We start from the raw sequence: 22,050 nt of genomic DNA, 5'->3' as shown, positions 1-22,050 counted from the left end.
CAGTTCTTCTCCAGTTCCGTACCCAAACCTATTACACGAACCCCACTCTTCAAGGAAACAGCCATTGCATTGTTCTCCGTCTTTTGAAAAGGTTTCTTAGATTCCAGCTGAAGTATGAAGAGTTTAATGTTGTTTGTATGTTGCAACTTCTTCGAACTTTCGGCATAGTCAGGGAAATATACTTTCCACTTTCAGTTCTCGAAGTTAGTTCTTTCTTAAGGTTCCCTATATTTAGCGTTTTCCTTCTTCCGTAACTTATTTTCGATCTGCCCTCTGGTACAGATGATTAAGCCAAGCTTATTGTCGTCGGGCTGATATTGTCTGTTGTGGTATGGATCCAATCTTAAAACCCGATTCGATTTTACACAGAACTCACAGGATATGTTTACCAAACATTGAAAAGGTTAGGTTAGCTTTGAATCGTCGATCCTAATAGAGATCTCACTTGGACAGTTTATAAAGCCTGTCCGTTGTGTTTCAGAGAGCTCCAATAAAATTGATCATAAAGACCGTCGCAAATCGACAAAGTACTTTGACTTAATCACAGATTTGTTGAGGCGGCCAATGGCAGTAACGGCTATGTCTTCTAGTTCCTCGAAGGTATGACTGCGGAAATGCTTCAAATTCAGACTTGCAAAGGCTGGAAAATGAAGAAGAAAGTGTCTGGTTATTTCTACGTAACATTTTCCCATACAACTTTGACAATTTGTGTCCGACTGGATTTTTACCCCTACAATTTGAATACCGACCGGGTAATACCAGCAAGAACTCTTACGATTGTAAGAAGATGAACTGTGCACTGGACAAGCAGTTCAATAAATCACCTAAGCTCTAATCTAGACCAGAAGAATCTCGTCTACCATTGCCTCCTAAGTGCACGCAAGGTCCATTGGTCCAGTGCTAGAACGCAACATGACAACGGAGATAAATTTCGTGGCCACTCCAATGTGAACGTGGTACGGATGCGGCCTTTTGCTAGCTTCTAGCTATCTGCTTTGCAGTTTCCAACGACTCAGTTTTAACTAGGCACCAAAACGAGTCTGATGATGAAGTAGCTTGATGATATTTCTAGTGAAGGCAAACACTCCTTGATTAACTTTAACAAGTTTAACCACTTGCGAGCTCAATGCTACTATCTTCGCAAAGAAAGAAGCTGCATTTCGGACCAGAAAGTCCTCTGCTGCCTTAATTGCAGCTTTTTCTACCGAAAATACACTAAAATAGTCCGGTAAACCAGCAAACAAAATTCTCATATGTATGTACATATGTTGTATAAAATTTATTGAACTCCATTTAGCACATAGTAGAGCTTGTATAGCGACTTCTTAAAACAGGATTCAGTCCTCTAGAATAACAAGAATCAAAGACAACATCAATAATATTAATAAGGAGCAGAAATATGAAATGTTGGTATGGGTCCGGTCTGGAGGTCTAACGTTCTTGCGGTTCCCCTTTCAAACAACTAACCTTGGAACCAGATTGATATCGACTAAGACCTCAGAATTTGTAATGAAAGCTGGAACTGAAAAGTAATCAGAAACAAGAATAATACCGCCTTAATAAATATAATCTTATTTCCAGACCAATTTTGTGTCTCTTCCTCCCTCTCTCTCCCCTCAATTCTCTACGCGCCCGAATGTATGCTTTACCTTAGTGACGGTATCTATTCAGCTTGTGTTCATGGACAAGTGAGTTCAAGTATAAGAATCAAATACATATTCCACTTGCGTGCAACCGCCACTTGAAATATTTCACAATAGACATAACAACAATAACAGCAATGCCGTTAGTCATGCAAATGTGAGCATAATGCGAGGTTTATTTTACATTTGCAGAAATTCTACATATTTTGCAGCATAATTTATTCGAAGCATCTACTTTGTCTGTGCGGGTATGAATTCCAGTGCTTAGAGTTGTGACGAAACAAATTAGTTTAGTGATGCGCTATACTGACTCTGAATATCTCGTATGAGGGAGTATTGATTTAATTGTGAAAGCGTTAGAACTATGAATTCCCTCCATAAATATAAATGTTTCCTTACAAGAACTTTGATCGGTTAGTTTGTATGACAGCTATATGCTATAGTGGACCGATATTGACAGTTTAGATGAACGGCAGTTTTGACATCTTGAAACGACCTGCCGTTGCTGAAATCCCCGACCAGTTGATTTCCATTTCTGACCATTGTTTTTCTCTTTTAAAGCCACTTGTTTCAGCCTTGTAGCTTAGTCTTTAGAATACGATCCACTGTTTTACTTATGATACTACATTAGAGAGACGATAAACCTGGATCATACCTTCGTGAGTATGCTAGAAATTCTCTGAACACTTTGCAGGTCTTCGGTGAATCCTATGATTCTAAATTATTAATGAAATATCTGCTTAGATTCTCTGCTGAAACACTTTTAAGCAACCTTTACGAAACGCTAGGTCTTCATGTTGTCTCATGTCGTTGGTATATGGGTTAGGTTGGGTTAGGTTAATCTGGTAGGCTAATGAGCTATATAAGTGATATACAATTACTCCCAACTTGTTGCGAAGTTGAGTATTTTTCTCCACTTTTCTCGACTGTTTTTAAGAACCATAGAAGTCTTTAGACAAATGGCAGAGTCTTCTAACAACACCCTTTTTTCAAATCAGAAATTCATTTAAAGTATTGCCACTCAATTCTTCTAAAAGGGGTTGCAGACACTGGCGAGTCTCCAAATGAATTTCTGTTATGAAAAATAGCTTCACTTAAAGACTCATTTGAAATACTATCTCTTATAAGCCAACTATCTACGAAACAACTTTGTTAAGGTCTTCCGTAATCCTTCCTAGCCTGATATACTTCCCTGACGTAATATTTCCGAAATATTTTTGAGTTTCAGGTGATAATCTATTCAGAATACTTCTGACTTCCTACTGTTTACCCCTAAACAGTTGGTTGTCTTTGTTGATATGTTTTTCAGAACAACTCTGATGCACAAAGATCCCTAAAAAGCAAGAAGGAGATGCAGATGGTACTTGAGTATGAGAGGTAACTTTTTGTTTTGAAGAACTTATTAAAAAATGCTGTGAAACTCTACGAATTTAAGGTCAAAAGCGACTGAGTCCTCTGAAATCGTCCAGCAAAGAGATTTAGAGTTCTCTAGCATGCTTTATAAGTACCGTTCTTTTAGAATTGGGTCAAATTTCAGTGAAACTCCAGCAAAGTTATTTCAATACAAAAAATTCTCAACAACAACAAATGGCACAGAAATAGTAAGCGTACAAGAATTTTTGAAATTTATTCAATAAAGAGCAATATTGACACTGCATTTTTGCTGCATTCACCTAGACATATATACATATATAGGAAAGTGTGATAATATGTGTAATTTTAGCAGTTTTCTCTGCTACAACAGAGGCCACGTAAGCTACAATTGACTCAAAGTAACAGCACTTAAGCAAATTGCTGCAAAAATTTATTAGAAAATATGCTCTCGAATACAAACATAACAGTGTTCAGTGTAGAGCTTATATTATTTGTTGTTGGGCAGTTGTGAAGCTCATGCATATTTCCAACCTCGAGTGTATATTTTATGTGAGTATACTTGATTTTCCAAAAATATTTGCAAATATTGCATGTCTTTTTGTTGCTAATAGCAAGAAAATTGTATTTGTAATGAATTGCGTGCTTGATATATGCAAGATAGGCGATGGAAATCAATATCCATGGAAGTTTGGCTACTACTTCTTACGTTTCTGATGTCATGAACTAGTGTATTTTTGTTTTTCTTTTTTGAAGCGGCACTCCAAAAAAATAACGGTGCGAAATTATCGTAAGCTCTTCCTTCTCTATATTTCAGAAGTTCTAGTTTCAGATCCATATTTTCACATTTCACGCTCCTTGACATCTTTATATGGTTATTTGAAAACCGAATTCTATATGAAGAACCCTTAGACGAGCTCAAACTCATATTCTTACTGAAATCTTTATTATACGACTCGAGATGGACACCAAAAATTTCTAGCTTCAGATCCAGATTTTCACATTTCACGTTCCCTGGCTATTTTTTTAGGTTATTTGAAAACCAAATTCTATACCAGGAACCCTGAACTCGAAAAATTTCTAGCTTCCGATCCAGATTTTCACATTTCACACTTGCATTGTTACTTGAAAATCAAATTTTATGCAAGAAACCCTTAGACGAGCTCAAGTTCGACATTTCTGCTGTATTCGCTATTATGTGAATAGAGATGGACTTCAAAAATTTTTAGCTTCAGAACGAAATTTCCATATTTTACACTCCTTTGCTGCTTTGTATCGTTATTGGAAAATCAAATTCTATAATAGGAAGCCTGGACTTGAAAAATTTCTAGCGACAGATCCAAATTTCACACTCCCTGTCTTCTTTGAATCAGAAAATCAAATTCTATACCAGGAACCCTGGACTCCAGGAGCCCTTCATCCAGGAAGGTTCCCTGGCCAGGAACCCGAAAACGAGTTCAAGTTCGAAATTTCTGCTGAATTCATTATTGTACGACTCAAGTTGGTTAAAAAATTGATTGTCTGTGTTTTAGGTTTTCTTTATTGAATAATTCACCAGACGGCAAGCTGCACTAGCAATGAAGAGATGAGATTTCTCTATGGAACATCTATAATTTTTGTTACCTAAGATGCCTTTAGATATACTATTCGCAAATCAAATTATATCTTAGAGATCTTTAAACCACAGACCAGCTCAAGGTCGTCAGACGATAAGCTGGTAATGTTGAGCTGAGATTTCTCTATGGAACATGCTGATGAATTACTTTTGTAAACTTAAATTCCTTTGGTAGGGTTTATTGCAAATTCCAGGAGTTCTCAGACCACCGAGAATTAACACCATATTTTCAAATCAAATTATATCCCAGGAATCCTCAGACCATCGTCAGACATACCGCAATTATCAAACCCGAGTTGCTCGTTATTATATTATAGAACTTGCTAATGAACTAGTTATCAAAGTAGCTATGAAGAGATCACATTATTTTATGGAACATCATCATGTTTGATATAACCAACAAAAACATTGAAATTTCTTCACGAAAAAAGTAAAAGTATTATACGTCTTCAGTTTGGAACGTCGAGAGCTAATACCAGAAATGTCTGTGATTATTACTAACATTTTCAAGTCTGAAAAATTAAATTGTTTCAGGGCGTTCCTAAAATGGTTAACCGGTTAAATGCCGCTGCTGAACTCCCATATCAATTGGCCCCTTAAGGTAACTTTTTCTCTTCCAAAGATTCTATTTTCAGCTTTGTTTCTTGATCTTTTCAATATGGTTAACAATTTTACTTAACATCCTTGATCCATTGGTGGATTAGAGTATTCACCAGTATTCTAGAAATGCTCCAATCACATTGCAAGGAATGGAAATGCTTTGATGAATCCTGAGCTTTTACCGTCAGTTGAAACTCTTGTACGACAACTCGTCAAAACGCCTGTATCATAAGCTTCTGAAAAGTAGTCCGTTACTGTGCGGAACTAAATACAATATTTATCTTAAAATATTGAATACAGTCTTGTACAAAAAAAAAACAAAGTAAACATGGCCTAGTCTTCTCCAGATTTTTTCCAGAACTGACATAGTTAGTCCACAATAATAAACAATCTTTTCTTCGTCCAAAGCATTCTGGCGTCCCCTTAGTGTTTTCAGTTTAAGGCATAATATATGCTATATATAGTATGTACGTACAGCCGCTATCTTGCCACCCTCCCCCACTACAACGTAAGTTACGACCGGCAATTAAATGTCAAATAATAAATTTCCGCCGCAATTTCGCTTGGTTGTTTTGTTGTAAGTGAGCTTTCACTCAAATATTGCTAATTTGCTTGTAATTGGTTTGGCAAATTTTCACCGCAAACCATTTGTAACAGTGCGTTGGCCCATTGAGCCGTTATTTTGAGGACAAAGCGGTGACGACCACGACAAATGATTACTTCGTTTGATGACGAAATGGTGCGCTTTATATGCTTGTGGTCGTGTTTCGTGCGGTTACTTCAGCACGTATGTATGTGTTTGTAATTGTTGTGTGTGTGTATAAGAACATAGTAATATATGTGGCGTAGCATCCTCGTTATCATCATGTCGTTGCCAATTAATTGGCTAAATTTATGCGAAAAGCGACATTGGCCGAAACTGTTTGAGTTGAATTGCCAAACTAAAGGTTAAAGGCACGCAATTAAATGAGAAACGCCGCGAAATTTGTATAAAATATATTTAAGGGTAATTAATTCAAATAGAAGAAAGATAATAATCTTATAAGTAGTGTAAATGAGCTTATTAGCGATCAATGGAAGCTTTAACGATTTCTTTATACAACAAAACTTTTTAATTCAATGAAAATATTTATTTATGAAACATAATTCCAATTTAAAACGAATTGAATGAAATTTGAATAAAAGAAACTCAAATTAACATCAATATGTCTTCATAGTGATCAGCAAAAACACTTTCATTGAGCTTTTCAACTACAATACTCTCTTCATATTTCCCGCAAATTCCTACCTCTCTTAAATACTTAGGAAAATTCAATAACAAAACGTATATTAGTGAGCTTTTCTAAGTATGCTCTTTTTCATGGAGCTTTCATGAAAGCTTTAACCAACTCTTTTAATACTTCTTGTAAATTCCAATGTGAATTAAATACATGTGAAACCTAATGACAAAAAAAAAATGTCTGTGAGCTTTTTCTAAGTATGCTTTTTTTATAGAGCTTTCATGAAAGCTTTCAGCAGCTTTGTTTTAATATTGCTTGCAAAAGCCGACGTCCCTTAAAAAATTATGAACCTCGATAGCAAAGCAAGTTTCGCTCAGCTTTTTCTAGGTATGTTCTTTTTCATAGAGCTTTCGTGATAGCTTGTAGCAACTTTTTTTAATTCTTCTTGGAAATTTCTACGCTTTTGAAATATTCATCAATACCGATAACAGAACTAATGTCCGTAAGAGCTTTCGTGAAGACTTTCATCAACTTTTTTTATTACTTCTTGAAAATACTCATATCTCACTTGCATATCTGTGAAACTCGATGACGAAACAAATATCCGTGAGTTTTTTCTAGGTAGATTCTTTCTTATAGAGTCTTCCTGATAGCTTTCAGTAGCTTTTTTAATACCTTTTGAAAGTTTCTACTTAAATACTTAGAGAAACCCGGTAACAAAACCTGTCTCCGTAAGCTTTTTCTGGTTTTACCCTTTTCGATAGGGTTTTCGTGAAAGCTTTCGTCAGCTTTTCTAATGCTTCGTGGACTTGCGAACGTCACATAAATATTTGTAAACCTCGATTACAAAACTTATACCAGTAAGCTTTTTTACGCTTGCTCTTTTTCATACAGCTTTCGAGAAAGCTTTCAGCATAAAATGCAAATTATAAAAATATATATATACCACATCCTTAAGGCAACTTTTTCTCTGTAAACTATTTTTCTCAAGTACTGTTGGAAGTTTTAAAATGTTCGAATTAGTTTATTGACCTTTAAGCTTAGGCTTTTTTCTCTTATGAAAGAATTTTGTACATCAAACTCTTAAACTTTAAATAACAAATTTATGTGATGTAAATGTTATCAAAGAGCTTTTGTGAAAGTTCTCTGGAACAAAGAACGAAACGAATGTCCGTGAACTTTTTCTGGTTATACACTCTTTCATAGAGCTTTTGAAAAAGCATTCAGCAGAAATAAAATACCTTCCAATAAGTTATAGAAATATAAACAACTGGAATTAAATCCGTAATAGATTTTTACTCCTGTAAGCTCTTTTTGTGAAGCACAGTTTGAAGTCCTAAAAGCTTTGTATTAATTGATTCACCCCCATGTTATTATTTCTCCCTTAAAATAAAACAAAAATTTTATTTCAAACTTTCGAACTTTGGAGAACAAATCCATGTCGCATAAACACGTTCTTAGAGCTTTTGTCTAAGTTCACAGAAATAGAAAATTAAAATAAAAATTTTTCAGCTCATAATTAAATTGTAAAAATATATGTACATATGTTATTTTGACTGCGTCCGTAAAGTATTGTCCATTAAAAGCTTATTTTTAAGTTTGAATGAAAGCTTTAAAAGTTTTTTTAAGTTGTTGGTGTTTAGTTTAAACCTTTTATGTCTACAAAAATTATATGTTGTTTTGTTTTTACGGTTAGCATTATCGAAAAAGTTTTTGGCAAAAGTCAATGGATGAATAAAATGGATTGTTTCCTGATGAAAATGAAAAAAAAAATGTAATGAAAGCTTAAACTATACCATCTTATCAAAACTTTAAAAAAAAAAATTTTGTTCCCAAGAAGAATGAACATAAATATATTTTTATGTCAATATTACTTCTTTGAAAGCTTTTGAAAATACCAGTTCATAAAGCTTTTTAACTTAAAAGCTTGAAAGAATAAAATTAAGTGTATTTTTAGATCAATATTAATTCGTTCGAAAGCTTTTGAAAACATCAGTTCATAAAGCTTTTCAACTTGAAAGCTCTTCAACGAGGTAGCTCGGAATTTTATTTAAATTTAGTTTATTATATTATTATATTTGACAAACTTTTGTTTGCTGTGAAACTTTTGCTTCGCGAAAGGCTTTAAACATCTAATGTCTATTTCACATTTAACTCTTAAAACTAAAAATAAATAAATTTTCTAAGAAAAAGATAAGGTTTTGAATATTTTAATTCACAAAAATAAGTCTCCATTAATGAAATAATTTAATTATTTTTTTAAATTTTAATGAAATACAATTAAATCTTTTTTCTTAGTCTTTAATACTGGTATTTAATTTGCGCTTTTTTATTTATTTTTTTCCAGAACTTGAACCGGTATTTCCCTATCGGGACGTAACCATAAAACGTGGCGTCGATGCAAATGAATTATACGAAATACTCAGCGAAGTAGGCAGGTGAGTTTTTAAGAGACAAAGAAAATATAAAAAAATGTTTAAAATGTCAATTTCAGAAAGTTATGACTTTACTAAGTTAAAAAAAAATACCGTTATAATATTTGTGCAAATTTGTAATACACAAAGGAGTAGTTTATTGGCAAATATAGCACCATAGGGATGAATAAAAATATCAACAGAGCTTACAAATATTACCGTTAATAATTAAACCTAACAAAAATTTAGATTTTTTTTCAAAAGTTTACATTCCTAGTAGCTTCAACAATATTTATTATAGCACTTTACTGCTTTGTTACTCACGTACATATATACATATATAGTATATAATTTAATACATAATCATAATTAACGCAATTTTGTTGCCATTCATAATCATTCTCTTCAGAGGTAAATTCGGCACGGTCTACAAATGCCAAGAGAAGGAGAATGGTTTGAAGCTGGCCGCCAAATTTGTGCCCATCCCCAAGCGTGAAGACAGACGCAATGTGGAACGTGAGGTGGAGATTATGAACTCACTGCAACATCATCTCATTATACAATTATACGCCGCGTATGAGCATCAGAAAATGATGTGCGTCGTGCTGGAGTTGTAAGTAGCTAATTTCGAGTTTGTGTTTATTTAAAATAATTTTAGCTCAAAAAAGTTAAATAAGTGATAATTTAAATAAGTAATTTAAGTGAATTGATTAATCCTATAAATATAGATGTGAAACTATCAGAAACTACAACCAAAAAAAAATTTTTTTCCATAAAACTTTTTAATGAACATTTGGAGATCATTTTTTCAACCTTTATATCTCCAGAACTATGCCATAAATATATTTATATTGCTTTTAGTCATGAAATACATATTAAACAGTAAAGCATTTTAGCTTCTGATAGTCAATCAAAGACCTGAGCTTTATGCAATCAACGACGAAGCAAACTTATCTAGTATTATTAAAAATCTGACACACGTCTTAGTTATACTCACAATCATCATCATCTATCACAAACTGCTACTTAAAGAAATTTTTTCTAATAAAATCTTAAATTTTGAGTTTTGGAGTTAATTTTTTCAACCTTTGTATTTCCAGAACTATACCATAAGCATATTTATATTGCTTTTAGTCATGAAATGCATATTATAAAGTTAAAGACTCTAGCCTTTGATAGTCAATCAGAGATCTGAGCTTTATGCAATCAGCGACGAAGCTAGCTTATGAAATATTATTAAATCTTAACACGTCATAGTTGTACTGATAATCATCATCAGAAATTCAATCATCTCAAAGAAATTTAAAAAAAAAATATTTTAAAGAAAATTTTGGAGTTAATTCTTTAACCTTTTTATTTTCAGAACTATGCCATAAATAAATTTATATTGCTTTTAGTCATGAAATACATATATTTTGGTAAACAGTTGTAACTTTTGTTAGCCTCTCAGGGATCTAAACTTTATGAAATCAACGATGAAAGGAGCATATAAAAATTATAAACATCTTACATATGCCATAGTTCTACTTTAGTATGCAGGAATGCTGTGGCGCATTTTGGGGTTAAGACCAAATAAATGCCGCTGTCAAAGTATTAAGTGTTTTTCATCTGTTGAAGGAGAATTTTCTCCTAGAATTCCAACTTATAGCTGGTAGTCAAAAACACAGCGCACTAAAACATGAAATTATCTCTCAGTACATAAATTTAAGACTCTGTAATAGATTTATCATACATGCAACTGTAAATGCTTCAGAACCAGAGACTCTCGATATGGCAAATAATACTTCTGAAAGGGTAGAGAAAAGAGTTTTCTGAAAAAACACAACTTTCAAGACGGAGACGGGGTAGACTACATTTAAATACAATAGATGTATATGAAACAATGAAATATATATAAACTTTGATCTCCAAATTATTCTAGAAAATAAAAATTTCTATGACACTTGGATAGAGCCGGACTTTCCAGTCTTAAAAGTATTCAACAATTATTAGAAACTGAAAATATTGAAGAAAGAGTGTTATTTTAATGTTGAGAGTACTTGGATAGAACCAGACTTTCTTGAATAGACCCAGGCCTTCTTGGATAGACCTAGAATTTCTTGAATAGACCCAGACTCTCTTGAATAGACCCAGAATTGATGATATTGAAAGTTCCTCAGTGTAGTAAGAAACTGAAATAATTGTAGAAAGAGAGTCATTTTTAGTGTTAGGAAAGATCAAACCTAAATAAGAATACCATACCAAGGATATTTTGATTCGATGATAGACAAATTTTATTTTTGACTCACATCTGATTTTATTCTCTACAGTACTTAGCATTTTTCATGTGGAAATAGATTTCAGCTTGATATTTTTTTATAAATATTAAAGTTTGAATTTACAAGATCTCACACGACAATGTTAAATTACGCTTTTCATGCAAAATTTTCAAGGTGCTCTTATTATCCCTGCTCCCACAATCAATCAACGTGCTTGCTCCTATTTGTATTTGTCAAAACTTTTGACACCAACTTTTTAATGACCCCGGAAGATTTCGTCTGCAAGCCATTTTTCAATTGCCGCTTACACGTCGCGCAAGTTTTGCACGTTTTTTTCGGCATATGTTGAGCGCTGCACGTTCATAACTGCATGACCGACCAAATTTAGCAAACTCTACTCTTTCACATTTTTCCGGCAGCTCTATCATGCTGCCATTCAAGCAAATAGCAGTTTTATCACCTTAAATTTTGGAGAGAAGAATTCAGGCAAATCGTTGCATTTTTCTTTTCAATTTTATTTTATTTTCTTTCCTTATTTTCTCAATTTTTATTTTTGCTTGACATGATTTCTTTTTAACAAAGTTTTTTCTCTCATCCGTTTAAGCAAGTTTCCTTGCCAACTTGCAAGCATTACTTTCCTATCACACAAGCATATTTTTATTGTCACTTCCGCAATCCTTTCGCCAGCTCGAAAATCCACTTGATTTTCTCAGAATTCTCAACTTGTCTGCCCTCATCACCTGCTCAATTTCTACATTACACACAGCCTCATTTATACCATATGCGTGTATGTGTGTATATGTGTGCATATGTGAGTGTAGCGTTACTGCCAGAGTTATGCAAATATTTTTTCATAGAAAATTTTCACATTTTGCATTTCTTACCTTCACTTTTTCGTGTCTTCAATTGCTCTCCGGCAGTTGCAGGTGAATTGGCAAGCATGCTTATACTCAGGTGTGCCATTCAGTAAAGTTTACTGAATGACTCCTTGGGCACTTGCACGTACATGTGTTAGCGCATTGGCACCACTAAAAATTCCAGAAAAGTTAAAATAGAAGAAAAGGAAGGCTAAAGAAAAATTGATGATTTGGAGATTGAGCGATTTTGCTATTAACTTCATGAAATCAAGTAAAAATGTTCATGGAATATTTACTTTTAGTTTGGGTCAAGAACTAATGACACATACTTCTTTTCTAACTTCTCTTCTATTTGGTGTTCGTTTGACGTTTCAATAAAGTTGTCTAGTATTGAGAATACTACTAAAATAAAGCCTGGTAGACATTTTTCTCTCAATATGGGGATCTTTTAAAAATTAATAAAATCGGTTCGGGTAATCGATTATTTTGATATTAAGAAATTACTAATTTTTTGATGTGAATGAGCTTATAAAAGCCTGAAAGCTGAGTAATTGACAAAAGCATTAAAAGAACTGGTATAAAACTATCATATAAAGCCAATTATAGTATATATAGTAAAATAAAAAATTGTATAAATATAAAAGACTGGTATAATAAAGTCGTAGAAACTACAGGTACATACATATGTATAAACCTAATAAACTGACTAACATACAAAGTTCAAAAATGGTATAAAAATCTACTGCATAATACCATTAAATGTAATAACCACTTGTATAAACATTTTAAAATAAAATAATAAAGTTTAACAAGCAACTAGTGAAAATTTAAAAAAAACTGGTATAAAAAGTAAAACTGGTATAAATTTAATAAACTTGTATAAAACAGCAGAATAAAGTAGCACAAGCAAATATTATAAATTTAAAAAACTGGCATAAAAATTATAACAAAAAACTGGTATAAATTTACACAAATAGTATAAAAAAATACAACACATATTTATAGCACGTTTATTACACATTGCATTACAACCCAATAAAATGGTATAATAAAGTAAAACAAGAAACTAGTATAAATTTGAAAAACTTGTATGAAAAGCATAAAAAGGGACTGGTTCAGTTTATGAAACTACTAGAAAAGAGCAGAATAAAGTTAAACAAACAACTATTATGAATTTTAAAAACATGTATTAAGAGTAGTTCAACCAATTGGTATAAATAAGCTGGTATAAAAAAGCAGAGATACATTAAATGTTTAAAGCATGTTTATTACATATGTAATAAAGTAATCCAAAAAACGGTATGAACTTAAATATGTAACTGGTATAATAAAGTAGAAAAAACAACTGGTATAAAAGAAATAAATATAATAATTATCATTATGTAGCAAACTAAAAAGTGGTATAAAAGTAAGTGTTTAATTCTAATGGACTGGTATAATAAAATAAAGTAATACACAACTGGTACAAAAGTAATAGATTAAAATAATAAAAAAGAGCGAACAAATAACCAATAATTAGCTCATTGGTAGTATAACAAAGTCGTATAAAACTGGTATAAATCTATTAAATCTAATAATTAACATTAAATAGCAGAATAAAAAGTAGTATTAAAAGGAATATTGTAAATCTAATTAACTGGTATACTAAAATAAAGGAATAAACAACTGGTATAAAAGTAATGGACTAAAATAATAAAAAAATTAAACAAAAAAATTAGTAATCACCTCATAAAATGGTATGATAAAGCAGTACAAAACTGGTCAAAATTTTAAAAACTGGCATAAAAAATACATCACAATAACAAACGTCTGAAGCACTTTAACGAGGTATTTATGCACTTTCTTAAATTGAATACACTTGGAATGCCTTCAAAATACCTTGTTCAAACTCAAAAATATGCACATTTTGTGAATGAAACTAACTTTAACTGGCTACTGTGCAGTTTATCTAAGAACTAACAAATTATGTGAATTTAGCTGATGCTCGACAGCAGCTTGTGGCAACACTCTATTGAGCAAACTTTCAATGAACTTGTTGCAGCTGCAAAGGGCTCAAGTGTGAAAATATATATACTGACTTGGAAGCATATATGTATGTACATATGTAAGGCTAGGCACGACCTTACTCGACAGGAACTCATTAAAGCTGAGTTGCCAAACAGCACTTTTCTGCTTGTTTCAAGCGCTGCGGCAGTGTATTTGTACAGCACAAAATGTTGCTGACAACATAAAATACAATGCCTACATTTAGGCGCATGTTGCAGCAAGCCAGCATTTACGTTTGGTTTTGTTTCGCCCGCAGCAACTTGCCAAGGTCTGCAGCTTGTTTGGCAAATATTGCATTTATAAACATTTTTGTAGGGTGGCAACGCTCAGAGAGTCAAAGTTTTCCTAGCTCTCCACTGAAACAAACATTTTGCTTTGCTTTGAATGGCACTCTTTCAAAACGAAGGCAACTACAACGCTTCTTCAAATCTTCTAACAAAATTACTAACTGCGAACAAAGAAGTATCTTCACTTACTCGCAACTGTGTTGACAAATTACTTACGCTTTACACCTTCAACATTGTTGTTGCTTTGCGCTCGTAACTCCTGCCGTGCTGAGTGCTGGCAAATTCTCCTTCACTTTAAGTTATCATAAATCATTAGTGGATACCACAAAAGACAAGCTACGCAGACAGGTAGTTAGGCAGTCAAATTGCAGCTAACTTCTCAGCATCAACAACAACAACAACAGCAACATGATAATAGTTTTCGTTAAGGGAAAACAACAATAGCAAACTGCATGGAGCATACTGTCTACAGCAAAATATTGCCTTGAAACGCATAGTGATTCGAACTTCCAATCATGCGCGCAAATACTTAGTGCGCTTCTAGGCGCTTAGGAAGCTCGAAAATTAATTAATATAGGTATGCTCAGTACTGCATGCAAAAGTAGATAAACATATGTATATAAAAGTATACAAAAGTATATATATACTTAGGTGTTTCTATAGCATCTGCGTGTCTTCTATGCCATGAAAGCTCTTATCGGCTTGGCTTAAATGGAAAGCTCCATTAAAATGTTGGTAAAGGCTTTTAAGTTTTTGATGCTCGCACGAAATTTTAATAGAGTTAGGTTAAATGCCTAAAAAAGTTTTATGGATTGTGTCATAAGCTGCTTAAAATATATTTTTTTTTTTTTGCTTTGCTTTCATAGTTGGTAAAATATGAAGGAAATACATGTGTGGTTTCGATATTAGATTAGAGCAAAGTATTTCTCGAACTATGCCGATATCGCTTGTTTGAACGGTCAAGCGGCTTCAGTTCTTGCACAAGCTATATTTTGTACGCTTTCAATTTAAGATCGCGACGTAAAATGCGCCAAGTCGTTCCATACGTCAGTCCGAGTTACTGCGAACGGCGCCGAATCGACTCTCCACGGTCTTCGTGTACACTCTCAGATATGGCTGCTTTATTTTCTTCACTACACGTGCTGCACGTGGTTTATTCGCCCAAATATTAACCAATAATGAATGCTGGGTCTGAAGATGGGTGATGCTGTTGCTGTAGTTCGCTCAGTAGGCCGATTTCGTTAAACATAAGTTGAACGATTTGTAAACGATATTCAAGTGTAAGTCTTTTCATGACAAAATACTGAAGAAAAATGACATGACAGCTGGAACTACCTCTACTTGGATCACCCAAGTAATGATGGCAGGCATAAAACTTTTCATATTAATTTCGATTTTTAAGCCACTCTGAAGTGTAAATTTTTTCGAAAACGACGTTTGACATTGACTAGTTCTTTCATCATTCATCGTTTTCAGATGTGAGCTGACATACTTGGCAATCTCATCCACTATCTCATTGCCATCGATTACTTTACGACCTGACACCCAGTAGAAGTGAAAACGATTTGTTCTGGCGACACTCTTCACTACTACTCTGCTATCAAAGGTACTTCCAGACGATCTGAGAAACAATTTTTGATTTTGGAGTTTATGAGTCCACGTATAATTTGTTGGCAAGGCATTATAGCCCAGCTGCGCAGCTTTATTTTAATAACAGAGACCTCTAATTAAAATATACTGTAGTGATCCGGCTACTTAAAGGCTACCTTATGCCTAACTCTGGACAGTATGTAACCTCGCATCAACTCCATCGTCCATTTTCGAGTAATCCGTAGAAATGTTTACTTTGTTGCGGTACGCTGATACGTTGAATCATTATGCCAACCATCATTTTCTGTGTTTACTCTGAACCTTCTTTCTCGATTGAAAAGTGGGATTATATGATTCTGGTTCTTGTCAAACTGCCATTAACCAAGAGGTCATTCTCGAAAGTTAAATATGTAAATACTCCGGCAGCTATTAGTTCCCTCGCCGGCAGGTTAGCCTTAGTTCTAGAGTCGCCGGAGTGATTCTTAGGATTTCTGTTATGCACAGCGCAACGAGCTTCGGAACACTTTCCATTGGCTTCTAGTAGGTAGGCTTTCATAAGCCTGTCCACCACACTACTTCACCGTAAGTCAGAAGAGCAAGAGCTAATATGACTCAAACCATGTTTCCGTTTTGATCATGACCTGATTCAGCTTTCTCGGGCTGTAAATTCTGTTGCTATGTCATCCACGTAGCCGATTAAATATGACTCGTCTGGCATTTCAAGTTGTAGTATTCCGTCATAACTAATTTTTCACAGGTTTGGGCTTAAAATGGACCCTTATGCTGCTCCAGGCGTAACTTCGATTTGTCGTGAGTCCTCTCTAGTCTGGTGCAACAGTTTTGAGGTATCTGTGCGACCTCTACTCTTTCAATAACGCTACGAATAACGCCTAGAGTTGATCTTCCGGGTCTAAAACCTTGCTTTCTAGGGGAGAGTCCTTCATTGATAGCCGCTTCCAGTCTATGTTTAAGTAGTCTTTCATATAGCTTTCCCGCTGTGTCGAGCGTGCAAAGTGGGCGGTATGCTGATGGCAAGCTGGGATGGGGACTTCGTTTTGCGGCGATTATTTTGAGCTTCTTCCAAGGTTAACTGGGGAATTCCCGAAAGTCTTATGGCCTGTTCCGGTTGACTGACTATTTTTTCGTCAGTGGGAAAAAGTTCGTTAACCATGTCATCCATTTTGACAGCGGTTAGCCAGGTAGCTAGCTATTACAAAGAATATTGTATAAAAGAAAAGAATGTAATTGAGCCAATTGTCGTACTTTTAGACTACGAAAAGCAAGAGCGCCAACTACATTAGATTTCAGATGCAATCTTTACTACGATTATTTGCAAACTCACGCGCTTTGATAATGCCCTGCTCACGCTAGCAATATGCAGTACTCGCAACTTAAGCTTCCTAGACATTCACTTGTCCTCAACAATGCTTAAATTTTCTCGTACCAAATCTATCTCCGATCCATACACTTATGTATACTATCGCGATTAGACACCATTTTATAGTGAATTGAATATGATCTCCATAAAATACATCATTTACCATTGTTAAACTCTCGAACTATCATCGGTTTGAACAATTTCAAAATTTCATACCTTTCAACATAAGTTAATTTATTTTGTTCTTATTAAATGTATTTCTAACTTCCATTTATTTTATTATTAATTATATAAATTATATTTCAGAGTCGAAGGCGGTGAACTTTTCGACCGTGTGGTGGACGATGAATTTGTGCTGACCGAGCGTGTTTGTGTGGTTTTCATACGGCAAGTTTGCGAGGCCATGGAATTCATACATCGCAATAATATTTTACATCTCGACTTGAAGCCAGAGAATATTTTATGCCTGACACAGGAGGGAAATCGCATCAAGATCATTGACTTCGGTTTGGCGCGTAAATACGATCCCAACAAGCGATTGCAGGTAATCCATTTACAAATTTTTCATATAAATAAAATAAAGTCGTGTTAGTAATACATTTATACCCTGAACTATATATATAACTATAATTGTCATACAAACTGACCCAGCAAGGCCAAGCTCTTGTATGAAAAATTTTTTAATTGACGAGATATTTTCGCGAAACTTGGCATGGACTATTTTTCTGAGTTAATAAACAATATTTGATCAAATTTTTTAAATCGGACCACTATAGCGTATAGCTGCCATACAAACTGAACGATCAAAATCGAGTTTTTGTATGAAAAACTTTTTCATTTGACAAGGTATCAAAAAAAAATTTAGCAAGGGTTATTCTTCAAAGAAATGCTACCATTTTCGAAGAAGTTGTTCTGATCGGACTACTATAGCATATAGCTGTCATACAAACTGACCTATTAAGCTCAAGCCCTTGTACAGAAAACTTTTTTATTTGAAGAGTTATTTTTCCAAAATTTAAGATAGCTTATTATCTATGGCAACACTATATTCTCCTAATAAATTTTTCAATTCGGATCATTATAACATGTAGCTGCCATAGAAAGTGAACGACCAAAATCCAGTCCTTGTACGGAAAACTTTTTCATTTGACAGGGTATCTTCATGAAATATAGCAGAGATTATTGTCTTAAGTAACGCTACAATCCGCAAAAAAATTTGTCAGATCGGACTACTATAACATATAACTGCCATACAAACTTATTTGCCAATATCTAGATAAAGATCTTTTTATATGCTTTTAGGCTATGAAAAATGCACCTGCGAAGTATATATACATATATTGCGCTAAAATTGAATCAAAAGTAATGCAACCATTGCACTATTGTATTTCCACTTTTTCCAAGAATTTGTTACCACAATATCCACAGTACGCTTTCCATTAATACTACATGTGTACTACGTTACACATACGCCGTGCATACCCACATGCAAACCAATTTCGTATTTAATTGGATTCACAGCTCGAGCAAATCACCGAGCTTACATACACACACACACAGCCACCACCACTACATTAATATGCGTGTGATTAACACAAACCTCTCTCCCACTCATAGCAACAATGTAACTACGGTTATTTATGTTATGAACTCACTTTTGGTCTCGTTACTTCATCTCACTCACTCTCTCTCTCCCTCTCTCTCCCATTACTTACAACGTATTCTATGAATCTCGACTCTAATTTGTTATTTTGTAATTGTTTTTATTGTATTAATTTTCTTTTTCTTCATCTCTCTTTCATATCCGCTTCACAGATTCTCTTTGGTACACCCGAATTTGTCGCGCCCGAGGTTGTGAATTTCGATTGTATTTCTTATGCGACGGATATGTGGAGTGTTGGTGTCATTTGCTATGTGCTGTAAGTGCAGCGAATTGAAACAATAACATATACTTTGTAGATTTTGCTAAGATTTCGCATGAGTAGCTATATGTATACTTAAGTATGTGAGTAGAAAGGGTAAGAGCGCGAAATTTAATCAGCGTAGAGTAAACTTTATTTTTCTTAATGAAGCTGTAGGTGAAATTGTTCTGCTCTTGCAGCAAACTAATTTACAAGGTAACTTTTAGTCCCTTTCAAGTTTTATTTCATTCAGAACTGAACATTAGCTTTATAATAATTAAATTAATTTGATTTTGCATTAATTTTCGCAATAACAATGTGAGTAAAAGGAAAAAAAAATTTTAAGTTCGAAGATCACTATTCGAATTTAAAATGAAAAAAATTATTTTTCATATGTAAATTATTTTTAATTATCTTAATTAACTAATTTTAATTAAACTTTTTCTACAAATGCATTAAACTTATTTTATTCATATAAAATAAACGTTTCATTAAATAACCTTAATTAATTAATTTAATTATTATTTTTTAATTAATTATTTTAATTTTAAAAATCATGTTTAATTTTTTCCATAAATGCAATTAATTTTTTTATTTATATACTACGTATATATACGTTTCATTAATTTATTCAATTAATCAATTAATTGCACCATATTTTAATTAAGTTATTTTAGTTATAATTTAAATAAGTTTTGTTTCCTTTAAAAGTTTTTAAAATTCGGAATTAACACCACTCGAATTTAAAAAGAAAAATATTAAATGTTAAATTTTGTTAATTAATTAATTTTAATTATCATAATTTAAGTTTTTCCATAAATTAAAAAATAAAATTAATTAAGTTAAATTATTTAAATTAAAACTTACTGTAATTTTATTTAAATATTAAATTAATTTAAAAATTAAGAATTAATTTGCTAAAATTAAAACTAAAACTTTTCTTTAATATTCAATTAATTAAATGAAAAAACATAACAAAGAATTCTTAAACTACATCTAACTTTAATTAAGTTAATTCTATAATAATTTAAATTAAAATTTATTATTTTTCCTAAAAGACTGAAAATTAAAAATTAAACTTAAGATTTATTATTGAAGAAAAAATATAAAAATTTGCCATTAGCAAATTCCAATGTAATTAATTAAAAAAAATAAGTAAAATTCAAATTATTATTAAAATTAATTTAGTTAATCAAAATAAAACACTAATTAATTTTAATTAATTAAAAATTAGTTAAACGAAAATTTATTTAAATTAATTTAATTAATTAAGAAATGTAAATTATTTAATTTTCCTAACAATATAATAGACTTAAAATATGTTAATCAAAATTAATTAAATTTTATTTAAATATTTATTTAATTGGTTATTCAAATAAATTCACACAAAATTAGAACTCATTTAATTTAAAGTTTTAATAAATTAAAATATTCAAACTATATTATTTATCTTAAAAATTTAAAAATTAATTAATTAATTTAAAATTAAAAATATAATTCAAAATGTATTTAATTGCTAATTAAAAAAATAAAATGGGTCTAAATAAAACTTATTAAATCAAAATTAGTTAAACTAAAATTAACTTATTTAATTTTAATTAATTAGGTATTATAAATTATTTTGTTTTTCTAAAAATATAATAGACTTCAGTTAAATTAATTAAAATTTAATTTCGTTTCAATTTAACATATTTCAAATAAATTAACTAAAAATTGAAATTTAATTAATTAAAAATTTTAATAAATTAAATCGTTTCAATTATATTTTCTTAAAAATGAAGTAATGTCTAATTAGTTAATTAAGGATAATAAAATAAGATTTAGTAAAATTTAATTTGAATAAGAAAAAATTAATTATTAGATTTCTTAAAAATTTAATTAATTTAGTTTAAATTTAATTAATTAAAACTTCAAATACCTACTAATTATTTAATTGATGTAAAATTAATTCAATCAAATTTAGGATTACTTTAATTTGAAAATTTAATTAATAAAGATATTTAATTTTTTAATTTTCTTTTTAATGTAATAACGTTTAATTTAGTTAATGCAAAGTTCTCCTAAAATTTATCCCGCCAAAATATTTAATCAAATAAGAAATTAATATTAGTTAATTTGCTTAATTCCAAATAATGTTAATTAATTATAAATTTAAATTAATTATAGTTTTTATTAATTAAATTACATTGAATTATAATTTTCATTAAGTTATTATTAATTTTAATTACTAGTTTTTTCCCATTGTGTTACTTATTTATATATATAAATTGAATTTAATTATAATTTTTATTAATTAAATTAAATCAAACTATAATTTTCGTTAAATTTATATTAATTTTAATTAATTTTTTCTAGGTTTAATTAAAGTTTTTTTTTTTTAATTTTGATTAAGTTAATTTTTTTTAATTTAATTTTACAATATTTTTTTAATTCCATTCTTATATTTAAATATCTATCACTAATCACTTTTCATACTCCCGCAGCATCTCCGGCCTATCACCGTTTATGGGTGAAACAGATATTGAAACGATGGCTAATGTGACAATCGCCAAATATGACTTTGAGGATGAGTCATTCAGTAATGTGTCACCGGAATGTTTGGATTTTATAGGAAAGCTGCTGGTGAAGGACTTACAGTAAGTACCACAGCAACAATATACACCAAAATAAGTTATGCCAAGGACTCATATTCAAACTTTTGGAGCTGGTTGTGAACAGTGGATTTCTTCTTCGCTTTACGAAATTATTTAAGGAATGAAATTCATTCTTAGTAGACTCTTTTGAAGCTCTACTTTCAAGATTAAAAGATCTATAGATCCAAGTTATTCAGGCTCAGTTCTTTCGCAAAAGTTTCTTCCAAATGTGGATGT

General features: G+C 31.9%; 1 protein-coding gene across 6 annotated transcripts in view; it reads left to right on the top strand.

The window, feature by feature from the left end:
- LOC126755217 (death-associated protein kinase related) overlaps positions 1 to 22,050 on the top strand; it is a 130,959-nt gene that overhangs the window by 100,141 nt on the left and 8,768 nt on the right. For all 6 annotated transcript variants that reach the window (XM_050467617.1, XM_050467619.1, XM_050467616.1 and 3 more), the window contains exons 3-7: positions 8,797 to 8,887; positions 9,273 to 9,476; positions 17,586 to 17,823; positions 19,095 to 19,198; positions 21,664 to 21,816. In XM_050467617.1, coding sequence (XP_050323574.1) covers positions 8,797 to 8,887; positions 9,273 to 9,476; positions 17,586 to 17,823; positions 19,095 to 19,198; positions 21,664 to 21,816 — 790 coding nt within the window. The remainder of the gene's footprint in view (positions 1 to 8,796; positions 8,888 to 9,272; positions 9,477 to 17,585; positions 17,824 to 19,094; positions 19,199 to 21,663; positions 21,817 to 22,050) is intronic.

The sequence above is a fragment of the Bactrocera neohumeralis genome, chromosome 4, assembly GCF_024586455.1.
Source record: "Bactrocera neohumeralis isolate Rockhampton chromosome 4, APGP_CSIRO_Bneo_wtdbg2-racon-allhic-juicebox.fasta_v2, whole genome shotgun sequence".
NCBI classification, from domain to species: Eukaryota; Metazoa; Arthropoda; class Insecta; order Diptera; family Tephritidae; genus Bactrocera; species Bactrocera neohumeralis.
This window is presented reverse-complemented; position numbering and strand designations above follow the sequence as displayed.